Here is a 26,412-nt window from a genome sequence, read left to right on the forward strand (position 1 = left end):
GAAAAAAAAAAAAAGAAAAAAGAAGAAGAAAAAAAGAGAAATATAACACAAACCCTGATGGTAAATCCAGCTTAGGTTTATAGCTGCATTTTGGAAAATGGTAGCTGGCCCAAACTGGTAGGCAATAGGTTTCCAAGCTGGTTTTGGAACTTGATGCCTGCTTGACCATGCAACAACCAGCTTAAACCAGCCAAGGACCAGCTTGGACCAGCAAATAATCAGCTTGGAATAGTCAATGACCAGTTTGAACCAGCTTTGAGCCAGTTTGACCAGCCAGTGGCCAGTTTGGACCAGCCAATGATCAGTTCAAACCAGTCAATGACTAGTTTGGACCAGCCAATGATCAGCTCAAACCAGTCAATGACTAGTTTGGACCAGCTTTAGACCAGTTTGAACCAACCAGTGCCCAGTTTTGACCAGCTGATAACCAGCTTGAACCAGCCAATGACCAGTACGGACCAACCAATGATCAGCTCGAACCAGCCAGTGACCAGTTTGGACCAGCTAATGACCAGTTTGGACCAGCAAGTGATCAGCTTGAACCAGCCAATGGCCAAATTAAGGCAGCCAATGATCAGCTTGGACCAGCTTGAACCAGCCAACGACCAGCTTGGGCCATCTTAGACAAGTTAAAAAACAGCTAACATATTGCAAAATAGAGCTAGCAGCTTAAGATGTATTTTCCATTGTGAAAAGAAAATAGCTTTTTGTCTTTCTTTATACCACAAACCAAAGATATTGAAGGACTTGGTCCTGAGTATTGGCCTTGTAAACCTAGTATCTGCAGCAGATATAGACTGGCAGGTGCCAAGGTGTGAAACATATTGTGTGTGTGTGTGTGTGTGTGTGCATGTGTGCAAATAATATGCTTTGAATCTACACACAGCATGGTGAGTAGTATTACAGTAGTAGAGAACAGTGAATCAGATGCAGAACATTCAGGAAGACAGAGATAGCGAGTATTTACACTTGGTCAATTCATGTGTTTTACTGTTTGGACAGCTATTTGAACATGAATAGACCATGTGTACTTAAATTACCTCTGGAAGCCCAAAGATAACAAAGAAAAAGTGGCACATAACAGCTTTTGCCTTTTGTACCATAATCAGTTAATCTATTTTTACTATTTTAGCCTCCTACTGTTCTTAATTTTTATGTGCCACATCACGCCCAGAAAAAAACGTGTTGCTCGGATTTGGATCTTCATAGAAGTGAACTTCATTAAATATTTGCACATAACACTGGAAAAATAGATCACATTATGTGGCCAAGTGTAAATGGAATGTGTATACCCAAATTTATAGCAATATGGTCGATTGAGACACAAGTGACTACGCATAAAATGTAAAAAGAGAGAAAAAGCCTTAGATGGGGAGAAAGATGGCAAAATTGCAGTATGAGTGAGTTTTAGAAGAACACATGAAATCTCTTGACGTAAACTCTTCTCTCTCTCTCTCTAATGATAACATTGTGGTGGCTCAGTGCTGGATATGATCCGGTGTCTTAAACGGCTAGCTGATAACAAGTGTCACTCCTCTGTCTTTCATTTCCTCAGGAGCCTCTCAGTGGAGATTAAGAGCTTAGTGTCACTCTCATAGGCCACTGGATCCCTGAACCCACACTATCACAACAACATCACATTATCCAGACAGAGGCATTTAGAGTCTTATAACAGCCCTGTACTCACTGAATGCCTCTTGCAGCTGATCTTAACCATAACTGGACAAATCACTGAAGGCTACATTTACACCCTCCAGAGATCTTGATACCTGGACACAATTTTGAAAGTAGGCTATTTTTGAACACTGCTCACTTTGCCCTCATCATGTTAGGGGATGTCACAACTATCGATTGTTGTCAGTAAAAACTCACCACTTCTCTTTGAAATAAAAGAGGTGTGATCAATTAAACTAGTGTTCTAATATTTCTCAATGACTCCTTGCCACATATTGCATTGGCCAATTTTAGCATCCAATTAAAATGAAGCGTCACGTAATTCACTTAATCAAATATTTCTTCTTCTAGAACTTCTGGACAACCTTCTCGGAGTACTATTTTCAGGACACTTTTAACTATTAACAGTTATTAACAGTTAGTGGAGCTGTTTGGGCAAATGTATACTTACAGGCTAACAGGCTTCCTTTATTTTGGCAAAAATTATCACTAAATTACGTTTTTGTTCTGCTGAGGTGTTTGGTGATATTTCTTTTGTTTGGGCACATCCCTGAAATACTTGACCTAGGAGAACTTGGATAGTCAAAGAGCATAGATGATTGTTCGCTTGAACGTGCAATTCTATATTTATTTATTTTTCTCATCAAACTAATTTTGTTCAGGAGAAAAAAGTTCAGCTTTTTCCACTGTATAAATTATGCTTTAATGTTCACCCACTTAAAGACACAGACGCATGCATAATCTCCCTTGATTTTTCAAAGGCTTATGTAAATGTGACATGAAAACATCGGAAAAATTGTGTAAAAATGTGTTATAGGGCTAATTAACATCAACACATTACCAGTGTTGGGTGTAATCTGATTACAAAGTAATTTTTTACAGTAATCAAATTAACTTTTTACTCTGAATGTAGATGTAATGCACTACATTTTAAATTCTTGTAATCAAATTACAGTTACTGACTTCCAATTAAGGTCGTTACTTTTAAGTACATTACATGGGTTACACATATCTCTAAAATAATATTATTTATGTGTTATACATTTAAAATATTAATTATGTGGATTAGACCTCCTTTAGACCTGTAGAAAACAGGGTCTTTGACAGCAAGTTAAAAGTAAAGTAACTAGCAATGTAATTACTTTTTGCTGAAGTAATAAACAAGTAATTTGAAGTAACTTGAAGTGGATTAATTTCTTTGAGTAACGTACCCAACACTACACATTACAAAGTTGGAGCTGTCATTGCTTGAGAGTCTTTGAAGACTTCAATAACAGGCCTGCAAAGCTCATGCACTGTCAACAGCAGCAAACAAGTCACAAATCCCACTCAATAAAATCACACACAAATTGGGCTACTGGGCACGGGATTAGGGCAGAGCAGTGCGGTTAGTGGCAGGGGATTGGCTGGTGAGCAGAAGGTCATGCCAGATTATTGGCCGAAAAAAATAAATAACTCATGGTGCATGGTGCATAGTGCATTACTGGCTGAGGAGAATTGCTGGTGAGGGGCGTGGTCACAGAAAGCATGGCTGCTGCGCCTCTGGGTGGATTCAGTCTTGGGTGGAGATGGAGAAAAGTAGGATGGAAGAGGAAAGAGAAGAGAGACAAGTTCTGACCCCAAAAGGGAGGAAGAGGTGTGACAGCTAAAAATGAAAAAATGGTGAGAACAAAGTGACTTTTGGGGAAACAAAATACAGAGAATAATCTGGCCCAGTGAACACAAAAAGATAATGGAATGATAAAAGGAATAAATAACCAGAACTGAATTGTTGGAAAAGGACAGGATAAGGTTACAAAGAGGACTGATGAATTAGGCAGGATGACGTGTTTACTGTCTGCATACACAGCACAGAAATCCTCCACCATCAGTGCTGTGCAAACACAGCAAATCACCACCTGGTCTCATTTCAGACCCTCTTTATCTAATTACCTTACTCAGTGCTCCAGATACTGGGAAAAATGTACTCGTAAATTTAGATAAAAACAGAAATGATTCAAAGCAGTTTTTCACATAGTATTTGATGAAGGCCCACAGCTTGTTTAGGAATTTAAGGGATCTCATACTTTATTTTATTTGGTGATTTTTAGGAATAATAGTATTTATTCTATTTCCTCCTAACTAAATTATCACCACTGGGTGGGAAAGATGCAGCTTTGTTTAGATGGGCTTTTTGAACTGGGGAGAAGGTTTTGAGCTCTGAAATTTACAGTATGTTTTCATAGTACATCAAACTGCTTTATTTCAAGAGATTAAAGAAAACTAGATTTTCCATGATATGACCCCTTTAAAGAATGCATGACAAAGTACAGTAACTATAAAGTTCATTCATTGTAATTCTAGTTAAATAAATATTCTGGGTTCAATTCAAGTTAAGCTCAATCGGCAGCATTTGTGGCATGATGTTGATTACCACAAAACATAATTTTAATCGCTTGATTGTCCCTCCTTTTCTTAAAAAAAAAAAACATTCATAATAAAAAAATTAAGGTTAAAGTGAGGCACTTACAATGTAAGTGAATGGGGCCAATTTTTGGAGGATTTAAAGACAAAAATTTGAAGCTTATAATTTTATAAAAGTACTTACATTAATTATTCTGTTAATACTGTAAAGTTGTTTAAATCGTAATGTTAACAGTCATTTTAGGGTTTGTTGTCATTACATCATCATGGTAATAAAGTTGTCAAATTGGCTATAACTTTCCACAGAAAGGTTAGTAAGTGATTTTACATGCATATCCTTTATGTCTTGTGGCTATAGTTTTGAAATAGTGAGTATTTTAATGTTTACGGATTGGCCCCCATTCACGTCCATTGTAAGTGTCTCACTGAAACAAAGATTTTTGCATTTTTTAAAGAAAGTTAAAATTACTTTTTGTGGTAATCAATATTATGCCACAAATGCTGTCGATTGAGCTTAACTTGTGCTGAACCTACAATATTCCTTTAAGTATGTGTATGTGTGAGATAGAGAGAATGAGTGAGCAAGAGAGACATTTGGAGGAAATACAGATAAAATGTCAATAAGCTGATGTCATACAAAGGGAGGCAAAAAAGACATTTCCACAATAAATATAGAGATATAGAGAATGTGATGGTAGTATGAATGTATGCTCACCTGTTTCTGGATCACTGAAGTCAGGTAGTGTCATGGCGCTCAGCTGGCGACGGTCAGCGATAGCTCTGTCTAACAGACTGCTCCCCCTACCAGAATCACTACAGACACAGACACACACACATCCTTATGAGGACTCTACATAGACATAATGATTTTTATACTGTATGAACTATAGATTCTATCTCCTAACCCTACCCATAAACCTAACCCTCACAAAAACCTTTCTGCATCTTTACATAAAAAAAAAAAACCTAGTTTAGTATGTTTTTTTTAAGTGATTTGAATTATGGGGACACTAGAAATGTCCTCATAAACCACATTTATAGCATAATACCCTTGTAATTACCAGTTTGTAAACTCCCAAAAAAGTCCTCGTAAACCACCAAAACCAGCCCCCACACACACGCACATGCGCACACATGCACAGAATGATGAAACCCTCAGAAATTTCACATCTCACGCATTTAGACAGATCTCAAAATCTCATGACACACTACCGCAGCACACACATTCAATGACAATGCTTCTGTAACTGACATTATTCTAAAAATAAAAATAATGCCAAAATGCAAGGGTGATGTGGGTGATATGTTGGAGTGTAGCTATGCAGTTGTGTTGTTAGTGTTTCTTTAGCATGTTGCTAAATGCCATTGTAATTTTAGGCAGAATGACAACCTCAAGCATCATTCACTTTCATTGTATGGAAAAAAGATGCAATAAAAGTAAATGGTGACCGAGTCTAAAATTCTGTCTTGCATATACTTTTGGAAGAAAGTCATACAGGTTTGGAACAACATGTGGGCGATTTTTGGATGAACTATCCCTTTAATAAAATACAAAGAAATCCAAGAAAACAAATAGATTGGTAGAAATACAGACACAGATTTTAAAAAATTAATGATTTGATTACTATTTCATTTGTTACACATGACTAATTTCTCTGCCACTTGCATTTCAAGAAAACCCCTAATCACATAAATGCTAACTAAACCTGGCACAGTCTCTTAAAAGCACACTTGTCATCCACTTCCCAGCAACAACACACCAGCTACCAAGCAGTCTGCTGAGAACTGTACTTCCATGGTGACTGAAATGTAGATGTAGGAGGGGCCTCGGCAACCTCGGACGGGTTTAGGGAAGACCCGAAGGGTCATGGCATATTGGCACTACCCAGTGTATGGAGGGGGACTCTGAATATGAGGCAGTGGTGAGGTTTGGTAACCATGTCCAGATGCTAATTGGTCTCTAGTGGGCTGTCACTGGGTTCTGAGTTCAGGACAGTTTGACAGGAAAAGCTGGAGTGTTTTGACAGGAGGGGGCTGCTATTCAAGCCATTAGCACAAGAGAGAAAGAGAGAAAGTAGGACTGAATCCTGGTATGCTGCACTGGTATGAGCTGTGCTTTTATTTATTTTTAATGAATGTGTGGTGAGATCTTCACAGTCAGAGAGACGTGCTGTGCCGTCTTATGTGTGAAGGTGCGTGCGGACACTTGAGCTTCTAGCATTAATGTGTCAACAGCTGCAGTGTGTGTGTGTGTACCTGGGGTTGGTGAGGTTGTAACAGGACTTCCAGATCTGCAGCATGCGTTTGCAGGTGAGTAATGCCTCTTCGGGGCCTCGACACAATGTCTCCAACTTTACCTTTGTGAATAAAAGACTGCAGAGACAAAGAAAGGTTAAACTCAAACTTCTATCTCATCTTCTCACATTATTGTTATTCATCCAATCATCTCTCCTTTCTTCCTGAATATCTAATAAAGTGTTTTAAGAAACAGAGTGAAGTGAAGAGAGAAGAGTTGAGTTTATTGAACACAGATTAAGGTGAATCAGTCTCTGGGCTTTTTATGGAAAACTGTAACCTGTGTTGAGAAGATTCTGCGTTTTCTGCAAATAAATAGAATGAATAGTTTCAAATAAACATCGACAGTGCTCATCACTAAATTTACCTCTTAATATATGATATAAAGAAATGAGAAACGAGAGATAAAAAATGAGAATATGAACACCAAGTTCAGATATGTACAGAGTATGTATTGCATATTTGTAGTATATCGTGTGCTGAACTGTGTATTGAGTTTATGTACTGTGTATTTGTGGTGCATTGTGTTTTATATTGTGTATACTTTGTTATTGTGTTATATTGTTTGTTGTGTTGCATATTTGTAGCATACTGTGTGTTGTATATTTTGTTTGTGTATTTGGTTTAATGGTGTGTATGTGTTGTGTTGTATATGTGTTATATTTAGTGCAGTCGAAGGTAACACAAAATTCATTTAACACCACTAATTTTTTTAACACCGTTAAATCATAATATGACCCTTTGAATAAACCGTAGTTCATATGAAGAAAGTTAATTTGCACATACGTCAAAACCGCTGCCATTTGGACACCAGCATTGAACTGTGAGGAATGGTGCGAGTTCAAGGCAAAAGTTGCATCATAATCATAATCTGGGGCCTGTTCCCTGGCATTATTACATGACACGTTCTCTCAGACAGGTTTGCAGACAAGCTGAGCACAAATGGAAAAGATAAACTTCAGGTAATGTTTGTAAATGAGAAGTGGTTCTCAAACAGTTTACCTGGATAAATAAAGGTTAAATAAAAAAGGTTTCACATGAAATCATGAGAAATTCTCTCACTATATTCCAGAGGGCAGCTAAGTCTGCAAAGTGCAAATACCTCTCTGATCTGATTACAAAATACTGTCATAAACCCCAAGTTCTTTTCTCCTCATTGACTCTGTGTTTAATGCCCTTTTAAAACTCTTTCCTGAGCCTTCTAAATCTCTTTGAGAAAGTTTTGGGACGTTTTTCACAAATAAGATCACGGCTATAAGATCTCAGTTGTCTCATACTGGGTATACTTTGCCTGATGTTCCTTTATACTCTTCTACATGGTCTGTGTTTGAGATGGGGTTGGCCCGGGTCTGTTCTCAGTAATCAATAAGTGTTTATATACTGGTACCATTCCTGCCGGTCTTAAACTTGCTGTGTTGTCACTGTATCTTAAAAAAACTAATCTTGATCCTACATCCCTTTCTAATTTTCAGCCTATCTCCTGCCTTTCATTTAAAAAATCATGGAGAAAGTTGTATTGTTTCAATTACAATCTTTCTTGTCCAAATATTCTATCCATGAAGTTTTCCAATCAGGTTCTTATGCGTTACATAGCACTGAATCTGCTCTCTTTTAAGAGTCTCAAATGACATCCTTCTCACGACTGATACAGGGAAATCCAAGCTCTAGTCCTATTAGATCCAAGCACAGCATTGGATTTGGTTGACTAGGACATACTCCTATCTTGCCTGGAGACATGTGTGGGTCTTCGTGGTACTGTATTAAAATGGTTTCACTCTTATTTGTCAAATAGGTGGTTTACTGTCCGTTTGGGGCATCATATTTCTTCTAACATACCTATTGGTTGTGGTGTTCCGCATGGACCAATTCTTGGACCGGTGTTGTTTTCCCTGTATTTTCTCGCTTTGACCTCTATTTTTGAAAAATGTGGAGTGTCTTTTCATTTATATGTTGACGACACCCAAATCTATCTTCCCTTACACTGTAACAATAAAAACTCACTTCAGCCACTGTTAGATTGCCTAATTGAATTTAACTATGTTTCAAGTAATTTTTTAAACCTTAACAAAAAGAAGTCTGAAATAATTTTGTTTGGCCCTACTGCAGCTGCTTACACTCCGAACTGAACTGAGATCAGTCTAAGCCTTTAACACACACTGCAGGCTCTGAAGGCCATACTGATCTAAGTTCAGCTTATTCAGAATGCTGACAGCAACATTATCATCACCCATGCTTTCATCTCAGCTGCACACTACACCACTAGGACGCCCACACAACCACTGAATTAATCCAGTACTGTTTGTGTTGAATAGGGAGGGCTGGATGTTCTGTTGCATTTCCTTTCAAGGCAATGAAGCAAAATGCATGAAGACAGTCACATACACACACATATACAGTATATGTGCACACGCATTCTGGAATTCACAGAACTGGACAAACCAAAATCCCCCAGGACAAAGCAGGGTGAAAAAAGAGGGGCATAGGATAAGGGGGAAGAAAGAAAAGCTGTTTTCGTATTATTTGTCTACAAAGCCCTCAATAATCTGTCTCATCAATACTTCACTGATTAATTGCTCCAGTACACTCCTTTTCGAACCCTAAGTTCGTGTGACCATGGCCTACTCACTGTCCCTAGTGCCAAACTTAAAAATCGAGGTGATCGCGCCTTCGCTATCGCTGGTCCGAAACTTTGGAATAGCCTTCCTCTTTATATCAGATATGCTCCATCCATCTCTGCATTAAAATCTTCTTTTAAGATTTATTAACATTCCCTAACTATGTTATTTTGGGGTCTTTATATTCATGATTGTTTATTTATTTCATTTAAATTTTTTGTCTTAATTTATACCTTTTAATCACTGAACAGGACTTTGGTCAACCTCGGATGTTTTTAAATGTGCTTTATAAATAAACATCGATTGATTGACTGAACTACAAAAAATTATGAAATTAATCGTGATTAAATATTTTAATAATTTGACAGTCCTAGCTATATTATGCATATGTGTTTTATATTTGTGCATTATTATGTTTATGTGTGCATATTTGTACTATATTGTGTGTTGTGTTGTATATTGTATTTGTGTTTTGTGAATTGTGGTGCATGTTCTGTATTCTTGTGTGGAGTTTAAAAAAAAAAGAAAAAGCTGTATTTCACACACTAATTATGGCAGGCAGCCGATCTGCTCACAGGCATATAGAGGCTTGAGTGTGTGCTGAGTGAACGTCCCACCATCAGTGCGTCACTGTCGAGAGTACAGATGGGCATTTCTATCATCAGATATGGCAGTGAGTGCAAAGATCCAGCTGGGTGTGTGTGTGTGTGTGTGTGTGTGTGTGTGTGTAAAGCAGACATCATATATAGAGGTTGCTCTTCCACAGCTCACTACTGCAGCTGCTTACACTCCGAACTGAACTGAGATCAGTCTAAGCTTTTAACACACACTGCAGGATCTGAAGGCCATACTGATCTAAGTTCAGCTTATTCAGAATGCTGACAGCAACATTATCATCATCCATGCTTTCATCTCAGCTGCACACTACACCACTAGGACGCCCACACAACCACTGAATTAATCCAGTACTGTGTGTGTTGAATAGGGAGGGCTGGATGTTCTGTTGCATTTCCTTTCAAGGCAATGAAGCAAAATGCATGAAGACAGACACATACACACACATATACAGTATATGTGCACACGCATGCTGGAATTCACAGAACTGGACAAACCAAAATCCCCCAGGACAAAGCAGGGTGAAAAAAGAGGGGCATAGGATAAGGGGGAAGAAAGAAAAGCTGTTTTCGTTTTTCTATTATGTAAGTGGCTAAAGCACATAGCCTGAGGAGTGACAAAACAGAAAACGCGCACACAAACACAGAGATGGAGGGGACTAAAATCAAATGAGAAGAGAATTTGCGTGGGGAGTGCTTGAAACATCCAACACACACACTTCTTCTCACTGCTCTAATTGAAGATGCCAGCAGCAGATATCTACCCATCTATGCCAGCTGCTACAGCAAACACAAACATTCTCATTAGAGTGGGCACTGTGGCACACCTCTAAATGTCTAAACACTGCCTGCCTTTGTGTGTCTGTGAGAGAGTGTCTTTAAAAATGCTGTTTATAAGAACACTTTATCACACCTTCTATGTGTGTGTTAAGTCGACCAATTCTGATTGGTTCTCTGATTCTTGTATAGTCTCCTCGCATTATCTGATTGGCTGCTGACAACCCTCTTGACTCTGACCATATTTGTACACATGTAATAACTTAGTCCAGGTGCATAACAAAACAACAACCAAATGAAAGCTCAAGAGGTTAGATAGCATTTGTGACAGTGAGTGTGTGTGCTGGACTCACATGAAGTTCTCTGGGTATTCACTGAGGGCCATCTCAATGATGTTGAGAGCATCATGGTAGTGTTTCTGAGCAGACAGCAGCAAGGCCAGCAAGTGCAGAGAATGAACATCATCCCCCTGCAGTTGTAATGCCTGACGTACATAACCCAGAGCCTCTGGAATCTACACAGTCAGACAGACAGACAGAGAGACAGAGAGAGAGAGAGAGAGAGAGAGAGATCGACATTTGGGAACAGAGACAGAGAGGGACAAACCAACAAGAAAAGTCTGGTAAAGTATTTGGCACAGTTAAATGCTAAAGACAAAGCAAACTTTGTCTACAAATAAAAGTGATATGTGGCCTGAATAAAATGTATTTTGCCATAAGCATCTTTCCACTGACTGCTATAAGGTATCACCAAGAACACAATAGATGTTGATTCTCCTACCTGTCGAGATACAGCCAGCTGCAGTGCCAGGTAGAAAACAGCCAGATGATCAGTGGGAGATAGACTCTGTGCCCTGTGAGACAGAGAGTACGTTCCATAAGTGTTTTTAGTCTGTAGTCCACTAAACACTAAACTCTCTCACATAGAGCACAATCATTCCCGTCACCACGTATAATATGACTCTCATTTGACAGACCATAAAAAAAACCTGAGAGAATGCTCAGAAGGTCAACGGATCTCCAACCTTCTTTTAGTTATGATTTACAGGTACCAAGAATAGATAGATAAGATAGATGCTAGATAGAAAAAGAGAGAGAGACTTTAGAAAGAGTCTGTAACTCACCTCTGAAAAGCACTCAGTGCTTTTTTCTGATACTCTTCCTGCATTCCTCGAAGAGACGCTGTACAGATAGAGACAGAGAAGAGAGATGATGGCATTGAAAAGAGAGAGTAAGACCTGTAAAGTTTCAGATACCTTAAACCTTTTATAAGCCGCAGTGTGCAGATTAGAAAAGAATGAAGAAATAAAGTATCAATCTATTAATTTAAAAAAATATAAATAAACCAATTTATAAATGGTAAATAAATAGACACATTGAAACGTGTTTATTTCATGTTTAAAATTGTAATTGTACTTAACAAGATTGTGCATTAATAAATCATTTTTTTACTCATGTTTAAAATGCAATTAAATGTAACAATAAAATAGCACATTAATTAGTAATTTTTAAACGCATCTTATAAATTGCGTTTTAAAAAAGCATTTGGCAATTGCTTTTCATCATTCATTTGTCAGTTGCTTTTCTTCATCTATTTGCCAATGGCTTTTCTTGTTCATTTTACTTTGGCTTTTCTTTATCCATTTGACAATCGAGTTTAAAAATGCCATTGGACAGTTGACCCGTGGGAGCAACCAAGGAACTTTCGACTCAGTTTTAAGACACACACTCTCTCCCAAGTCCCACTCGAAGGAGCTGTAATATGTTCTGTCATTGGACAGCAATTGATAGAGGTTTACGTGCACTATGAAACCTGCGGATAAAGTAGTCATATAAAACAGATTAATAACTGGAAGGTCAGGCAGCACAGAGAAGCATTCGCTTCAGGTAAGATCTAACAGCCGCTGCAGCCTGGATGTCCGGCGTCTTTCTCCAGCTGCTTGGTACCTTACCCCAGTGGAGCGCAAGCGTGGCGGCCGCGTGCTTTCTGTCAGTGGCACGGATCGGTTCTGTTTACAGGGTCGCGGTTAATGGCACCCTTCCTGGACACATACAGAGAGGGCCGTGCTCAGCATTTAACTGCAGCAGCAACGTGTGAATAGAGTTATGTGTGTGCCACAATTCTGCATGCATAAAAAGTACATTTTCAGCTCACAATATGATATTTTGAGAGCACAATATGTTCTGTGTGTGCAAAATTATATTTTGATCATGCAAGATTTTATTTTAAGCACACAAAAATGTTCTGCGCTAGCATGATGATATTTTGCGTGCACAAAAAGGTATTTTTGTATGTGCGTTTTTTAAAGCAATTCACTTTGAGCAAACAAAAATCAATTTTGCACTTGAATACAGTTTATTTGAATGTGAATTTGCACAGAATTCTGAAATGTAAATAAGTCCACTGATTTTTGTGTGTTGTCAAGATCTCACTTGCTCTCCTACCCCCTATGCATGTGCTCACAGCTTTGACTGCTTATTTGCACAACAAGGTCACAGCATTATAATGTGCCACAATGTCAGCCAATCAGCCATAATGTGGTACATTTTGATTGGCTGGCTAGACCATAGATCATCCTACTAATAAAAACAAGAGGAAGAGAAGGGGATAGTTTGTTTTCAAGAAAGCAAATGTGTAACGCACTATGACCACATGAAAGCAGCTCTTTTGTTGACTAAACTGTTTTTATTTAACATTTATGTAACATATTATTTAGTCTGTATACTGCCAATAGGCTTACTAGCTAGCAAACAATCTGGCTAGCTCTCTTAGTATGGTTCTCATGGCTAGTATTTGGTTATCTAGGTTACCAAGTTACAGTTACGTAGCTACTAGCATGTTAGCTAACAATTTCATCAGAATTGTTTTTATTAATTTAATCTCTCCCATGTGTAGTCTGTGTAGTTTTGGGGGAACTTAATTTGACTTCTATCTATCCCACAGGATATTCTGAGAGAGCAGTTTATTAGAATAAATGTGACCAGATTACAATATACCATGGATCAGCAACCACTGAACCTTCTTCATTTTGCTATTATTATATGAAATATTTTTTCTTTAATAAACATGTTATTTATGTTATTTATAGTATGTCCTCTCCTATTTTTTCAACAGCCTTGTATATTATAAATATTAAGCATATTATAAATATTGCATAAATTAACATTCTATTCTTGATAATAAATTAGAAAAGCTGTTTATGTTTGCATTTCAAAGTTGTGGGTTATCTTGAAATGTTCAGTATGCTGTTTAGGCTACTATATTTTGAAAAACGTACAGTATTCCTGGTATGTCTATAATCCACAGGGGGAAATAACTTTTGTAATGATAATTGCATACAGTATATTATGTGTGTACTGAACTTGGAGCATTGTGCCTGTTGGCTCTTCTGCTACATTTACACTGAGATGTTCATGGTTGCCGTAACTACCTCAAATGTCCAATCACAGAGCACTTGTAAGCAGCTTCAAATAGCCAATCATGACATAGGAGGTGGGACGTGTCAGAATACGGTTTGGAAAGCAAACGAGCAGCCTAAATTTCTGAGCGCACACAAAAAATTATATAATCTTTGCAAGAAGGTACATTGCTCAAAATACAATTTTGCACGTGCACAAATTTGGCACATATATAACGGCATACAAGTGGCAATTAACTTCTGGTACGCCTCACATCCATTTATTTTGCGCAGGCTTCATAGTGCATATAAACCTCTATCAATAGCCATCCAGTGACAGACCGTCATACATCATCTTCGAGCAGGATGTGAGAGAGAGAGTGTGTCTTAATACAGAGTCAAAAGTTCACTGGTTGCTCCCACGGGTCAACTGTCCAATGGCATTTTTAAACTTGATTGTCAAATGGATAAAGAAATGCCAAAGTAAAATGAAAAAGAAACACCAAAGTAAAGCAACTGGAAAATGAATGAAGAAAAGCAATTGCCAAATGCTTTTTTAAAACGCAATTCTAAACGGTGCATTTAAAATGACTAATTAATGTGCTATTTTATAGTTACATTTAATTGCATTTTAAACATGATTTAAATACATGATTTATTGATGCACAATTCTATTGTTAAATATAATTACAATTTTAAACGTGAATTAAATAAACACATTTCAATGTGTCTATTTTATATCCATTTATAAGTTGTTTCATTTATTCACATTTTTATTTTCAAATGAATAGATTGATCATTTATTTCTTCATTCTTATTTAATCGGCACATTGCGGCTTCCATAAAACCTTAAGGAGAAAGGGAATAGGGTATTAGTAAAGGGATTAAAGCTAGTGGTGCACCGATCAGGAAATTTCTTAAAGTGAACCGTTGCCACACTTTTGCTAAGTTATATGCTGCAGTTATATGTTTATGGCCCACACAGTAGCACTTTACAAAAAAGGATCCATTTATTAACATTATTTAACAACATTACTGTAGTTAACATGAACTAATGATCTTAATGTTAGTTACAACATATACCATTTACATTTTTAAAATCAAAAGTTGTATTAGTTAATGCACATTAATGCACTATGAACTAACATGAACTAACAATGATCCATTGAACTAATGTAGATTATAAATGCTATAAAAATATATTGTTCATTGTTTGTTCATGATTAAATTAAAATTAAACTTTTTTATTTAGTGTTACCAAAATTACATAAAAATGACATTAATAGTGAATTGCTAACATTTATTTGTAATGAAAACAGTTATTAATACTTCTGTTGCCAATATCAAAAGGTCATTGTGACAAACTGGTAAGCAGTAAAAACCATGAGACCATCACACACAGCAGAGATACTTAAAAAAATAAGAAAATATATCCAATACAAGCTCTAAAACCGCTCCAGTGAGAAATAATGAATATCTATGATTTATTTACTGTCTTTGGCATCTTGTTGCAACAACAAATCACTCATTATTAAGCAAATGCAGATGAAGATGCGGTGACATTATTGAAGGTTAAACAGTTAAATCTGATATTAGCGGTATTGTAACCAACATTAATCTGATTTAAATTGGGATCCTCTAATGAGTTACTGAGAGCACATGGACAGCCGCATGTTTGACTGACACGGAGAGCGCTCATGTTAAAGAGAGTAAAGATAAAAGCGCTCATGATCGCTCAATCAGTCTCTATCGCTCAACACAACGTCTGATTGTTACGACTCCCGTTACATCACGTGCACTCAGATTTGTATTTGCATGTTTTACATGTTGTTTAATTAGTTTTTATACCCGTTAGCAGCCTGTTTATCCTCTTCCTGCTCACTGTGCAGTGAGTCAGAATAACTACATTAATGACTCTAGAAAATGGGCTTAATATTCATACACATGTAATTCTTACATATTTAAAAAATAAAATAATGGCATTTTCATCTGAATAACAGCCTGTCTGAAAGTTTAAAATTGTGAATGCTTAGAATTGCCAAACAAATCACCCTCCAAAAGGCCACTCTGTCATGCATCAAGTGCAGAGCAAGCGCTCATTCATTAGAGTAGCAGCGTATGTGTGATTCCCTGCGTGCTTCAAAAAAAGCCATTGGCCTTGATTCAAGGCACGATTGGCCAATCGAGGATTAAAGACGAATATTGGCCGATTTTGATTGGTGGCCGATCGATCGATGCACCCCAAATTAAAGCGATTATAGAAAGGGTATAGAGTGTGTTATAGAGGGCAGATAGATAGATAGATAGATAGATAGATAGATAGAGAGAGAGCGAGAGAGAGAGAGAGAGGGAGAGGGAGAAAGAGAGAGACTGTTTTTTAGAAGATAAAGAAAGGTTTTAGAGTATGTTATAGAGCGTAAAAAAAGGATATTGAGTGTTTTATAGAGGGGTAAAGAAATATTATAGAGTATGTTATAGAGGGTAGAGAAAGGGTATAGAGCATTATAAAGAGATTATAGAGAGGGTATCGAATGTATTATAGAGGATACAGAAAGGATATAGAGTTTTATATGTTTATATGCAGTGTGTCCTGCTTCAGATATACTTACCGTCTGTGGCTTTCAGACTGTAGACCAGACCAATAGCAAGATACCCTTTTGACCTGAATTCAGCTGCCTTCTCACCCATATCAATCACTATTTTAGCAAAGCACTCACCCTCTTCCAGCTGAAATGCACAAATACAAATTCCATGTCATCACCACCTCACTGATCATGTAAGGTCTTACAGTAGTGGATTTATAGAGTTGTAAACAGGTCAGAGTCAATTCTCTGGTTAAGCTTGCACATATTTCCCATGATTCCGGTTTCATTACCCAATGCAGGTTTCCAATACACAGCTTGACAGCCAGCAGTGGAATAGTGGGATCATCCGGCTTCAATCTTATACACTCCTTCAGCACCTTCACTGCTCGAGCCGACTACACAAACACACACAGATGAAAATGTACAGGAAAAACACGTACATATAGTATGTGTATACATATAGTACGATGTTTCTTTTGTGATGTTTAAGACTTGAATAGTTTGGTTTGTCTACCTAGGTCACTGAATGAGATTGTGAATACTAGTGATGGGCAGGATGGTCAATTAGTTGACTAGTTGTCCAACAACCAACTAGCTGATTCCTAGATTAGCTCAATTATTTTATTTTGTTTGCTTGAATTTATTTTAGCAAAGATGCTTTAAACTGGATTTAACAGAATTTAAGCAGAATTACAAGGCAACTACGGTCTGACTTGTGAGCAATATCCCCACTATTCTAAATAATAAAAATGGCTAAGTTATTGAAACTATGACTTTTTGTAGTAAAGGTCATAGCTATTGAGTCAGTTTTCCCTTGAATGGCTTGGATTCCTGGATTTTGTCTGTGCTACTTTTAAAAAATTTTGGTCTGTGTACACATGCAGACGGATGTCTTTGGTCGTTGTGATACAACTTGCTGTGTTTTTAAGCATCTTGCACAATGAGTGTTGCAATTTCAAAACAGCATGTCAAGTAAAAAATTGGTCAACTTTTAAAAACGCACCTCCGCCCAACTGTTTTGAAACACCAGAAAATGTATTGTGTGAACTTAGGATATGAAAGTTGTTTGTGGATCCTAATAATTCAGGTCTTTCTTTAGACCGACTTTTTGACAGGTCTTACAGACAAACAAATGATTCGTTGATTTTAAAAAATACAGTTTTGCACATCTCTAGTGGATACACAGGGGCCGAACATGGATCACTGACCTTCCCAGCAGCCATCAGGGAGAGAGCGAGCTGGAACCAGAGATGGAACTCTTCAAAGGCAAACTTCATGGCTCTTTCGAGACACTGAGAAGAGGGGACATTAAAAACAATACTGAAAACAATAGTTGTAATACACACACATACAACGGTCAAACGCAGAGCCAGGCTGTCTCCAGTTGCATATTACCCATAGTGCCACAGGGTTTCCAACATATCTCTGAGGCATTACAGTTAATCACACTAGCAGCTTAGCAGCAAGCATTTTTATTGAACAATTAAATCTATATAACAAACAGCCACAAACACACACAACCCTGCAAAGGGCATGCACATTAAATATGGCAGACTCTTGGGGCCCTGTACTTGCACATCTACAAAATCTGAATATAAAAGACACAGCCAAAAGGCCAACATCAAAAAGTGATGCTGAGTCCAACATTAAAAACAACAGCATGATCAACAGTTGCTCACTGGAGAGAAAATCTGCCCAGGTACACTCATTTAAACATCACACTACTAACCCCAGAGCAAAATATCTCTCCTCTTTGCCATGCTGTTATGCCCTAAACCTATTTCTAAAAAAATATTTAGGTTGTCCATGGCTAAAAGGAAACTTTAAGTAAAAATTATGAATTATGCTGTATACTTTATGATTTGTCCAAATTTGTGACATTAAATCTTCTGCTGAAATACAGAATCTGGTTCAGTTCTTCTGTTAAAGTCTACAATGCAGTGCTGGTCTTGTTACCAAAGCAACCACACCAGGAGGTATTCCTGTATGTTCCCATGGCGACAAGCGTGGGTGGGGTCTCACCTCTGAGAGCATCTCGTACTGTCCGCGACGGCCCAGCGCTATGGTCAACAGGTCGTACACCAGCGAGGCGCTCTGCAGACTGATCATACGGTCGTTATTGTGCTCGGGTATTCGGCTTAATACAGCATCTCTGTTAGCCTGTGATAGGTACACACAAATTACTACATACACACATCTTGACAGATAAAATTACATTACTCTAAGATAGTATGCAAACAAAAAATAGAGTGCAAGCAATCAGATTAGATATCTGTATTCACTGACTTACAGAGGCGAGTGTTTGTTGAATGTGGCACTAATAGAATTGTTATGACATCTTATGTATTATTTACAGATACTTATGTATTTTATGTTGATTTGAATATATAATTAACAGTCATAATTGTTTACAATGACATTTCTTTGTTAAATAATAATTATTTGCCATAAATTGACTTTTGAATCTATTGACTTACAGCTAAAGGCATCTCATTATGATAGCCCTTTCATACTGAAGAATCTATGTTTCAGATCTCAGATCAAAGTTGCTTCATTTAAGGTGGTAGCTCAATGGTAAAGACGCTGGCTACCACACCAGGGCGTGCTGAGTGACTCCAGCCAGGTCTCCTAAGCAACCAAATTGGCCCAGTTGCTAGGGAGGGTAGAGTCACATGGGGTAACCTCCTCACGGTCGCTATTATGTGGTTCGTTCTCAGTGGGGCGTGTACTGAGTTGAGCGTAGATGCCACAGTGGATGGCGTGAAGCCTCCACACGCGCTATGTCTCTGTGACAACGCGCTCAACAAGCCAAGTGATAAGATGCGCGGGTTGAGGTTCTCAGACGTGGAGGCAGCTGGGATTCGTCCTCCGCCACCCGGATTGAGGTGAATCACTACGCGACCATGAGGACTTAAAGCACATTGGGAATTGGGCATGTCAAATTAAGAGAAAAAAAGAAATAAAAATCAATTCAGAAAGTACAATGCTTACTTACCATAGATTCACTGATCAATAACAGGAGTAAGGCCTCCTCTGTGTTCTCCTGTGGACAAAACAAACTAGAGAAGGAGAGAGAGAGAGAGAGAGAGAGAGAGAGAGAGAGAGAGAGAGAGAGGGGGGCCATCATTAATTTTTCCATCAACTATATCATAAGTGACACATTTCCATGATTTATTTCCATGTGAGAAAAGCAGATCCTTAAAATGTTTAGCCTTGTTTACACCTGGTATAAACAACACTTATGGCGAGCTGTTCACAAGTGGTTAGCTGACCGAGATTTCAGTTTAAACCTGGTATGGTCTCAAATGTGTTTTCTGTGACCACTTGTTTATTCATCAAGGGGAAGGTCTCTAATTTTGAGAATACATACATACTACATGAGTGTGCTACTGCAATTTAATAAAGCAACAACAAAGTCCTAGAAAAATAAAAACTCACAAATCTCACCACAAACATGACTTTTTAAGTAGAATGCTAATTAAAAAAAAATTGTCAGATCAATTGTTTTAACCAAACTTCAATTGTGCTTCACATGATCTGTGTAGCTAAATGTTGATATCATGAATACCGAAAATATTCCATGCAATCTTACATCTAGTTGCATCATGTGTGCTACTGTGATGCAACTAGTTTTACATTACCAACACAGTAAAAGATTAGTGGGATTTCTTATGGTGCTACAAAGCCCCAGTTGTTGCCATAACAATCTGGAGATGAACTCAAAGTCAAGTAATAGGCATTAGGCATGCATGAATGAATGCATTCAAAGACACTGTATGAGCAATGCATAATTTCACCACGTGTCCTGATAAATTTACTACAAACCTTCCCCCAAAAAGTTCTGTATGTATATTCCAATTGTACGGTTGCTTTCTTTTAAAACTGTTCACAGCTCAGTTTTAAACCCTTCTTTTGCTGCTATGACTGATGACCAGATAAAAGGCAGTTTCAGGGAGGCATCTGGGTGTATTTGTGTTTGCACTACAAAAGAGTGGACACATGGGCTTCCAAATGTGGTTTTAGTGATCACAAAATGTTTGGACCCCGTTTACACCAGTATGTAGCGCTGTCTATGTTTACACCAGGTGTACAGTAAACTGGTCATTAGAAATGCCATTGTACAGAAGTGAAGATAAAGAGAGACAGAGAGGACAGAGAGAGATGGACATGGAGAGTGGACAAATGTGCGTTTCCTACTTCTCTCCTGAGTAGATACGTGGGCGGCGGCTGAGGGCGTAGTCCTTGGTGTGTGTGGTGTGTCTGAGCGGGTCGTCCAGTGGGGAGTGGTTAGGGGGGTCTTCCAGGGGGTTCCAGTAACTCTGTTCACACATGCCCCTCAGCAGGATCTCAGCAAGCTGCCTGGCAATAGTCTACACAAACACATATGGCTGTAACTTATGAAATGATACCTTCAGATTCCATACAGGCCATTTAAACAATGCAAAGTTTTGGGAGTGAAAACCAAAATTACATGTGGAAGGGATGTGTGCACAGAATAGAGTCCTTCTTCCCGAAATTGCAATGATTGGCATTTGTCAATCCAATGATGTAAGACATTCATTCTTAAACGGAACATAAAAGGAGACATTTTGAAGAGTATCAGGAAAAAGAACGTCATGTGGTTTTGGAACAACATAAAGGTGAGTAAATTATGACAATTTTTATTTTAAAAAACGCTTTACAATAAGATTGTATTTGTTAACATTAGTAAATGCATTAAGTATCATGAACTAGCAATAAACAATATTTTTTTTTACATGTATTAATTAATTATAAAATTAATAAAATTAAATTTGACCTTTTAAGCTCTGAGTGTGTTTTTCAGTGGCATACCAAAAATGAAAGGCTTATAACTCGAGAAAAAAACAAGGAGGGTCAAGTGTTTGGTATCATTGTAAAGAAGAATTTATCTTTTTTAATGATATAGATTATGATCAATTCTAAGTCTCTCAGCATAAGAAACTGCTGAAAAATCATAAAACAAAAGTTGAGCCAATATTTTACAATGAAAATGGCTTTTGTTTTGTTCCCAATCATGTGAATTGTAACTGAGAAAAATGTTGTGTTGATTCAACAAAGCAATCAAAAGTTAAGCCATTACACAAATAATTTATCCTAGTGTACAAAAACATCTCCAAGTGTCCAAAAGCCTCTCCAAACAAACAGAACATAATAACTAATTACACATGCAAACACAACAATGACTAAAGGTTTGCATAGCATGCAGACATGATTTTGGTAATGAGATTTCACAGAATGGGAGCCATTTGACTCCAGGTGTCTGCATAGAGTCTGATTCATTTACTTGGCGCCATCTCCAGGTGGCCATATGTAACAGTCACCAATCATAAGTCTCTCTGCCAAAAAATGATCTGTGCGCCGATCTGAACCCAAACTAATTGTTTTAGCGTTTCATGATGCTATATCATTTCTGATTATGTCATCTGATACCTAGCTGCTACCTCATTAACGGCTATGTCCATAGAACACTATTTCATAGTATGTTATGTTTACATTTGGCATTTTTAGAAAGTGTAATCTTTTTGCACTACTCAGATTACAAATGTGTACTGGTCTCTCACTGTGCCTATTGTCCTGTTCTTTTAGTAATTCTTGTCTCATACTTTTTGCACATGTTTGCACGTGCTCTTTATGTAGGTTGTAATTTAGTCTGTGTAGTCTCATGTGGTTCTGTGTTTGTCCTTTGTTGTTTTATGTAGCACCATGGTCCTGGAGGAATGTAGTCTCGTTTTGCTGTGTACTGTACTAACTGTATATGGTTGAACGACAATAAAAAACACTTGACTTGACAGCTAATTTAAACAAATAGGATGGTTATATTCTACCCATTGAGAGCTTTCCAACGGCATATGACACATGGTTATTTGATGAGCTTGATGCTTTTTCCGATTACAATAATATGTACAGAGCAAAAGTTTTCCAAATTCATCAAAACAAAACACTTCTGATTTGTCTGAAAATTTCAAAGCACTTGTTCAGTTTTGGTCGTAATGCCTACATGCTTGTAAAAATGCCACCTCGCTGGCCCAGTGGCTGAATCCAGCGAAGTGTTGAAGGTATGTGCATGGTCATCTTTTTTGTGTGCGTGTGGCTGTAGCGTCATACTATTTGATTTAGTTAAGACAGACTCTGACTTGAGATTACAATTGATGTTGATAATCAATTGAGATCTTATCTTGATTTGTATACTTGATTATTCTAGCTAATTCTATACATTTACATTGCACTCTTTCAATTGGATTCCTGTTAGTAGAGTCTATGCACCAGCCGGATTATACGTGATCAATCCACAAACAGGCCAGTTTTGGGAAATTATCCAGAGGTAATTGAATAATACTATTCAGTATAAATTGCTCCATGCATACTTTAATCTGAAAAATAGTTTGGTTTAGTCCCCTTTGATCTGCATACACTTTATTAAAGAGGCCCTGTTATGCTTTTTGTGATTTTACATTTCCTTTAGTGTGTAATATAGCTGTTATGCATGTAAAATGTCTGCAAAATTACAAAGCACAAAGTCCACACCAAAGGGAGCTACTCTGTCCCACAGAAAACATTGCTCCTGAACTGCCTGAAACCAAGATTAAAAATGCTGTAATATTATTGATCATCATTAGTTCATGTTAACTAATGTAGTTTACTATTGTTAACAAATACAATTTGTAAAGTGTTAAAACCCAATGTTCAATAAACACCAAAATATAAACACACCGAGCTCACCATTCTAAGGTTCTGAGTAGTCCTGGTCTCAATGGCTCGGAGAATCTCTCGGAAGCGGCCGACACCACGTGTCAGGTTGCTGCAGCAATGGGAAAATGGAGAGAAAAGAAATCCATTAATTAGCATAAATCTGACGGCTAACATCAACAAATCTCACATTAACTCCAATCTTTTGTCTCACACACACACACACACACACACACACACACACACACACACACACACACACGCACACACACACACACACACACACACACACGCACACGCACACAGAAGTCCTCCATGATTAAATGAACTCTAGCATAAAGCACTCAAACTAAAGCAGTCACTTATCAGTGGACAGTAACTTATCGGGCCTGTAGTGCATTTCAACTTCAGAGGCTCAGGGTACAGTTCAATAAAGCAATAAGCCACAAGAGGCCATGTAACAAGACTGTTAAGGGGTGTTCTTCAGCATGACGTGAACAACCTTACCCACTGTAAAATCACTGTAATGCACAGACTTGTGTGCTTATTGCATTTCTATAATGGCAGCAAGAGCAATATGATAAAAGGTCAAAAAATACTTTTATTACAAATAATAATCAAAAAATACTTCAACTAAGCAATATAGTTAATTAAACTAAGTGTAGACTGTTTGAAGTTGCCAAACAAAGAAACAACTTAGCACATTCATATAAAAAGTGTGATCACAAGTGCATAGTTATAGACAATTTACAACAGCTTAGAAAACAGCTCATCCAAAGTCGGAACTATCCCTTTCATAAATCACCACCTATTATATGAATGGTGCACAGACTGCAAGTGTGTGTGTTTGTATGGTCATTTATTTGAGACTGTGCCTGTCAATGACTGGGGGTCAATATCTCTATCAGACTGCAGTGTTCCCACACCTACTCACAAACTGACAGCACACAAACACATCATGAACGAACAAGTGTGTATGTGTGTGAGATCGAAGAGAAAGGAGAACATAGCTCAAGGCTTTGGAAGTGTGAGGCATTACAGTAATGCGCATTAATGTAGGGAGTCTTGGAACAGAAACAGTGTAGAAAGGGATAGGGCTAGCACATAAAATTGAGTCTATATCAGTTCAAAGACTGTCACAAGCATTTAACTGATTTTTAGGGATGTCATAAAATATTTATATATTGATCGGCACATTATTTATCTATATGTTTTTGAGGCATCGATATATTAAAATTAGCCGACATTTAAATTAGAAGCCTAATTTGCGTGCTTTCTGATTCACTCAGTTGGCTTCTGTTTAACAATCTGGCGATAATTGCGTTGGGAGACCACAAGAGGGTGATATAACATTTACTGAAGCCAGTCGTGGTCAGGACTGTGCGCACACACACACACACACACACACACACACACACACACACACACAACAAGCTAATGCGGTGTAGCAGATGGCAATCCAAAGTTACAGGTTTTTGTACTTCAAGAATTAACAAAGTGATGTTAATGTATGAAACAAGTCATTTTAGTAACTGAAGATATATTGTGTAGGCTATAGGAAAGATACATATACACAATACATCATCCAGCAATGACTAGAGTGAACCCCCTTTTATTTATCCTGCGGTTCACACTTTACCACATTTCTTGAGAAATATGTTTTAAAAAACAAAGAATATTGTGCATTGAGCAGCCTTATTAATATCAGAAAAAAAATCCCAATATACTGTACATTGATAATCATTAGGAAAATCTTCCAATTATCGATGTGTAAAAAAGCCATCAATCTCAAGCCTACCAATCTTAAACCCATAGATTCTCTCTGATTGAAAGTGGTGCATTGACTAACAACAGAATATCAGTACATCTATGTTTACTTAGGTGTAGTGTTTCAGTGGCACCAATCTGAATTGCAAAAATAATCACTGTTTTCAAACATATCCCAGAAAACTGCCTGTTTTCCAATTGGTTGTACAAACAGATAGTCCAACCGCAGACTCACACCACTGGTCGAGCCATATTGCTTAATCATGCTGGTCAGGCCTCTCAAACAAATAAAGCAATAATTGAAAGCACCAATCATAGTTGAAATCAATTAACAAACGGCTTATTTATAGTTGCATATTAAGGTGGAATACTATAAAACAAATACACACAAAAATACATAACATTTAAAACCAGTCTACAGTGTTCTGACAGCACAAAGAGAGCAGAGAAGTGTACATACATATGTGATCCTCTAAATTTTGTGTGGCGTGAGCTTTAAAGATGTGGCTTTGAATCATTTATGGGCCCAACAGATACATAACCCACAATGCACCACTGCGGTCTTAATATTTCAAACTGATGCATTACAAGCACTGACAGATGCTCCACCTGCATCCATATGGAAGATCCCTACCACACGCTTATTGCACAAACAAATAATAACGGAGAGATTTTCAGAAACACAAGCTCACAATTGTGTTTGTAAGAACATACGTACATTTCACAGTAGTGGTGCCAACTGTTTAAAAAAGGCTGTAAAACAGATAAATGTCCAGTTAGGGGACACTATGCAGTACACAAGCATGTTCACCCCAACTCTGTCATTCTCCTCTCTTCTAAGCGAAACTAATTCGATAAAAGAAAGATCACTGACTGGATTGCCTATCTTTTACTCAATATCTTTATATTCAGCAGGCATAAAGTAAAATAAATAACATATTTGAAAAACGTAGCTCTGTCCCAAATGACACACTATACACTACGCTCTTACACTATTACCCTCCCGAGACCAGAGCTTGATTGCTGTGTGCATTTTTCATTTCCTTTTTTGGTTTGTAACAGGTAGCCCCTAATAAACATGAAAAAAAAAAATGCAGTATATTTATATATATATATATATATATATGTATATGTGTTTTTTAGTGTCCTTGGCAACAAACAAGTGATAGTCAGTGCTGAGGCATTATAACAATCAGAAATTAGCATAAATAATTAAAATGTAATGGTCAGAATCGTCCAATCACTGACAACCATGTTAAATAACAATTAAACATTATTTTGATTTTGACCATTGTACTGATTACCATTGTCTGCCAACTACGTTGAGTAGTCCAAACATCTTCTGTAGCCTGAAACAGGCTGTTTAAGCCCAGACATTATGCATAGTGTATAGCGAAGACAAAACACAGTCCAAGCAGAAGGACACGGGGTCGCATGATCTAGTGTATGAATTTTTAGAGAGTAGTATCGTTTCAAATGCAACAATAACTTTTTTTAACTACATGGAAACATTCGTTGTTTTTCAGCTGTTTTAAATGCATGTGTTGCTGCTAGCTTTAGCTAACGTTAGCCAAGCT

At 37.6% G+C, this 26,412-nt stretch overlaps 1 protein-coding gene across 7 annotated transcripts in view; it reads right to left on the minus strand.

Annotated features, from left to right (window-relative positions):
• Positions 1–26,412, minus strand: part of LOC127657273 (tetratricopeptide repeat protein 7B-like) — a 54,483-nt gene that overhangs the window by 11,685 nt on the left and 16,386 nt on the right. For 4 of the 7 annotated variants that reach the window (XR_007972260.1, XM_052145994.1, XM_052145993.1 and 1 more), the window contains 12 exons: positions 23,102–23,180; positions 20,558–20,730; positions 19,356–19,419; positions 18,383–18,520; positions 17,569–17,652; positions 16,651–16,755; positions 16,385–16,502; positions 11,502–11,559; positions 11,159–11,231; positions 10,732–10,892; positions 6,334–6,450; positions 4,793–4,890 (listed from right to left, as the gene is read on the minus strand). Coding sequence is in view for 5 of the 7 variants with exons in the window: in XM_052145994.1 (XP_052001954.1) it covers positions 4,793–4,890; positions 6,334–6,450; positions 10,732–10,892; positions 11,159–11,231; positions 11,502–11,559; positions 16,385–16,502; positions 16,651–16,755; positions 17,569–17,652; positions 18,383–18,520; positions 19,356–19,419; positions 20,558–20,730; positions 23,102–23,180 (1,268 nt within the window). In the remaining 2 variants the exon portion in view is untranslated. Of the gene's footprint in view, positions 1–3,158; positions 3,320–4,782; positions 4,891–6,333; positions 6,451–10,731; positions 10,893–11,158; positions 11,232–11,501; positions 11,560–16,384; positions 16,503–16,650; positions 16,756–17,568; positions 17,653–18,382; positions 18,521–19,355; positions 19,420–20,557; positions 20,731–23,101; positions 23,181–26,412 lie in introns of all 7 variants that reach the window. The other 3 variants (XR_007972261.1, XM_052145995.1, XM_052145998.1) reach the window with 2 other exon arrangements.

This window comes from Xyrauchen texanus, chromosome 16 (assembly GCF_025860055.1).
Source record: "Xyrauchen texanus isolate HMW12.3.18 chromosome 16, RBS_HiC_50CHRs, whole genome shotgun sequence".
Taxonomy (NCBI): domain Eukaryota; kingdom Metazoa; phylum Chordata; class Actinopteri; order Cypriniformes; family Catostomidae; genus Xyrauchen; species Xyrauchen texanus.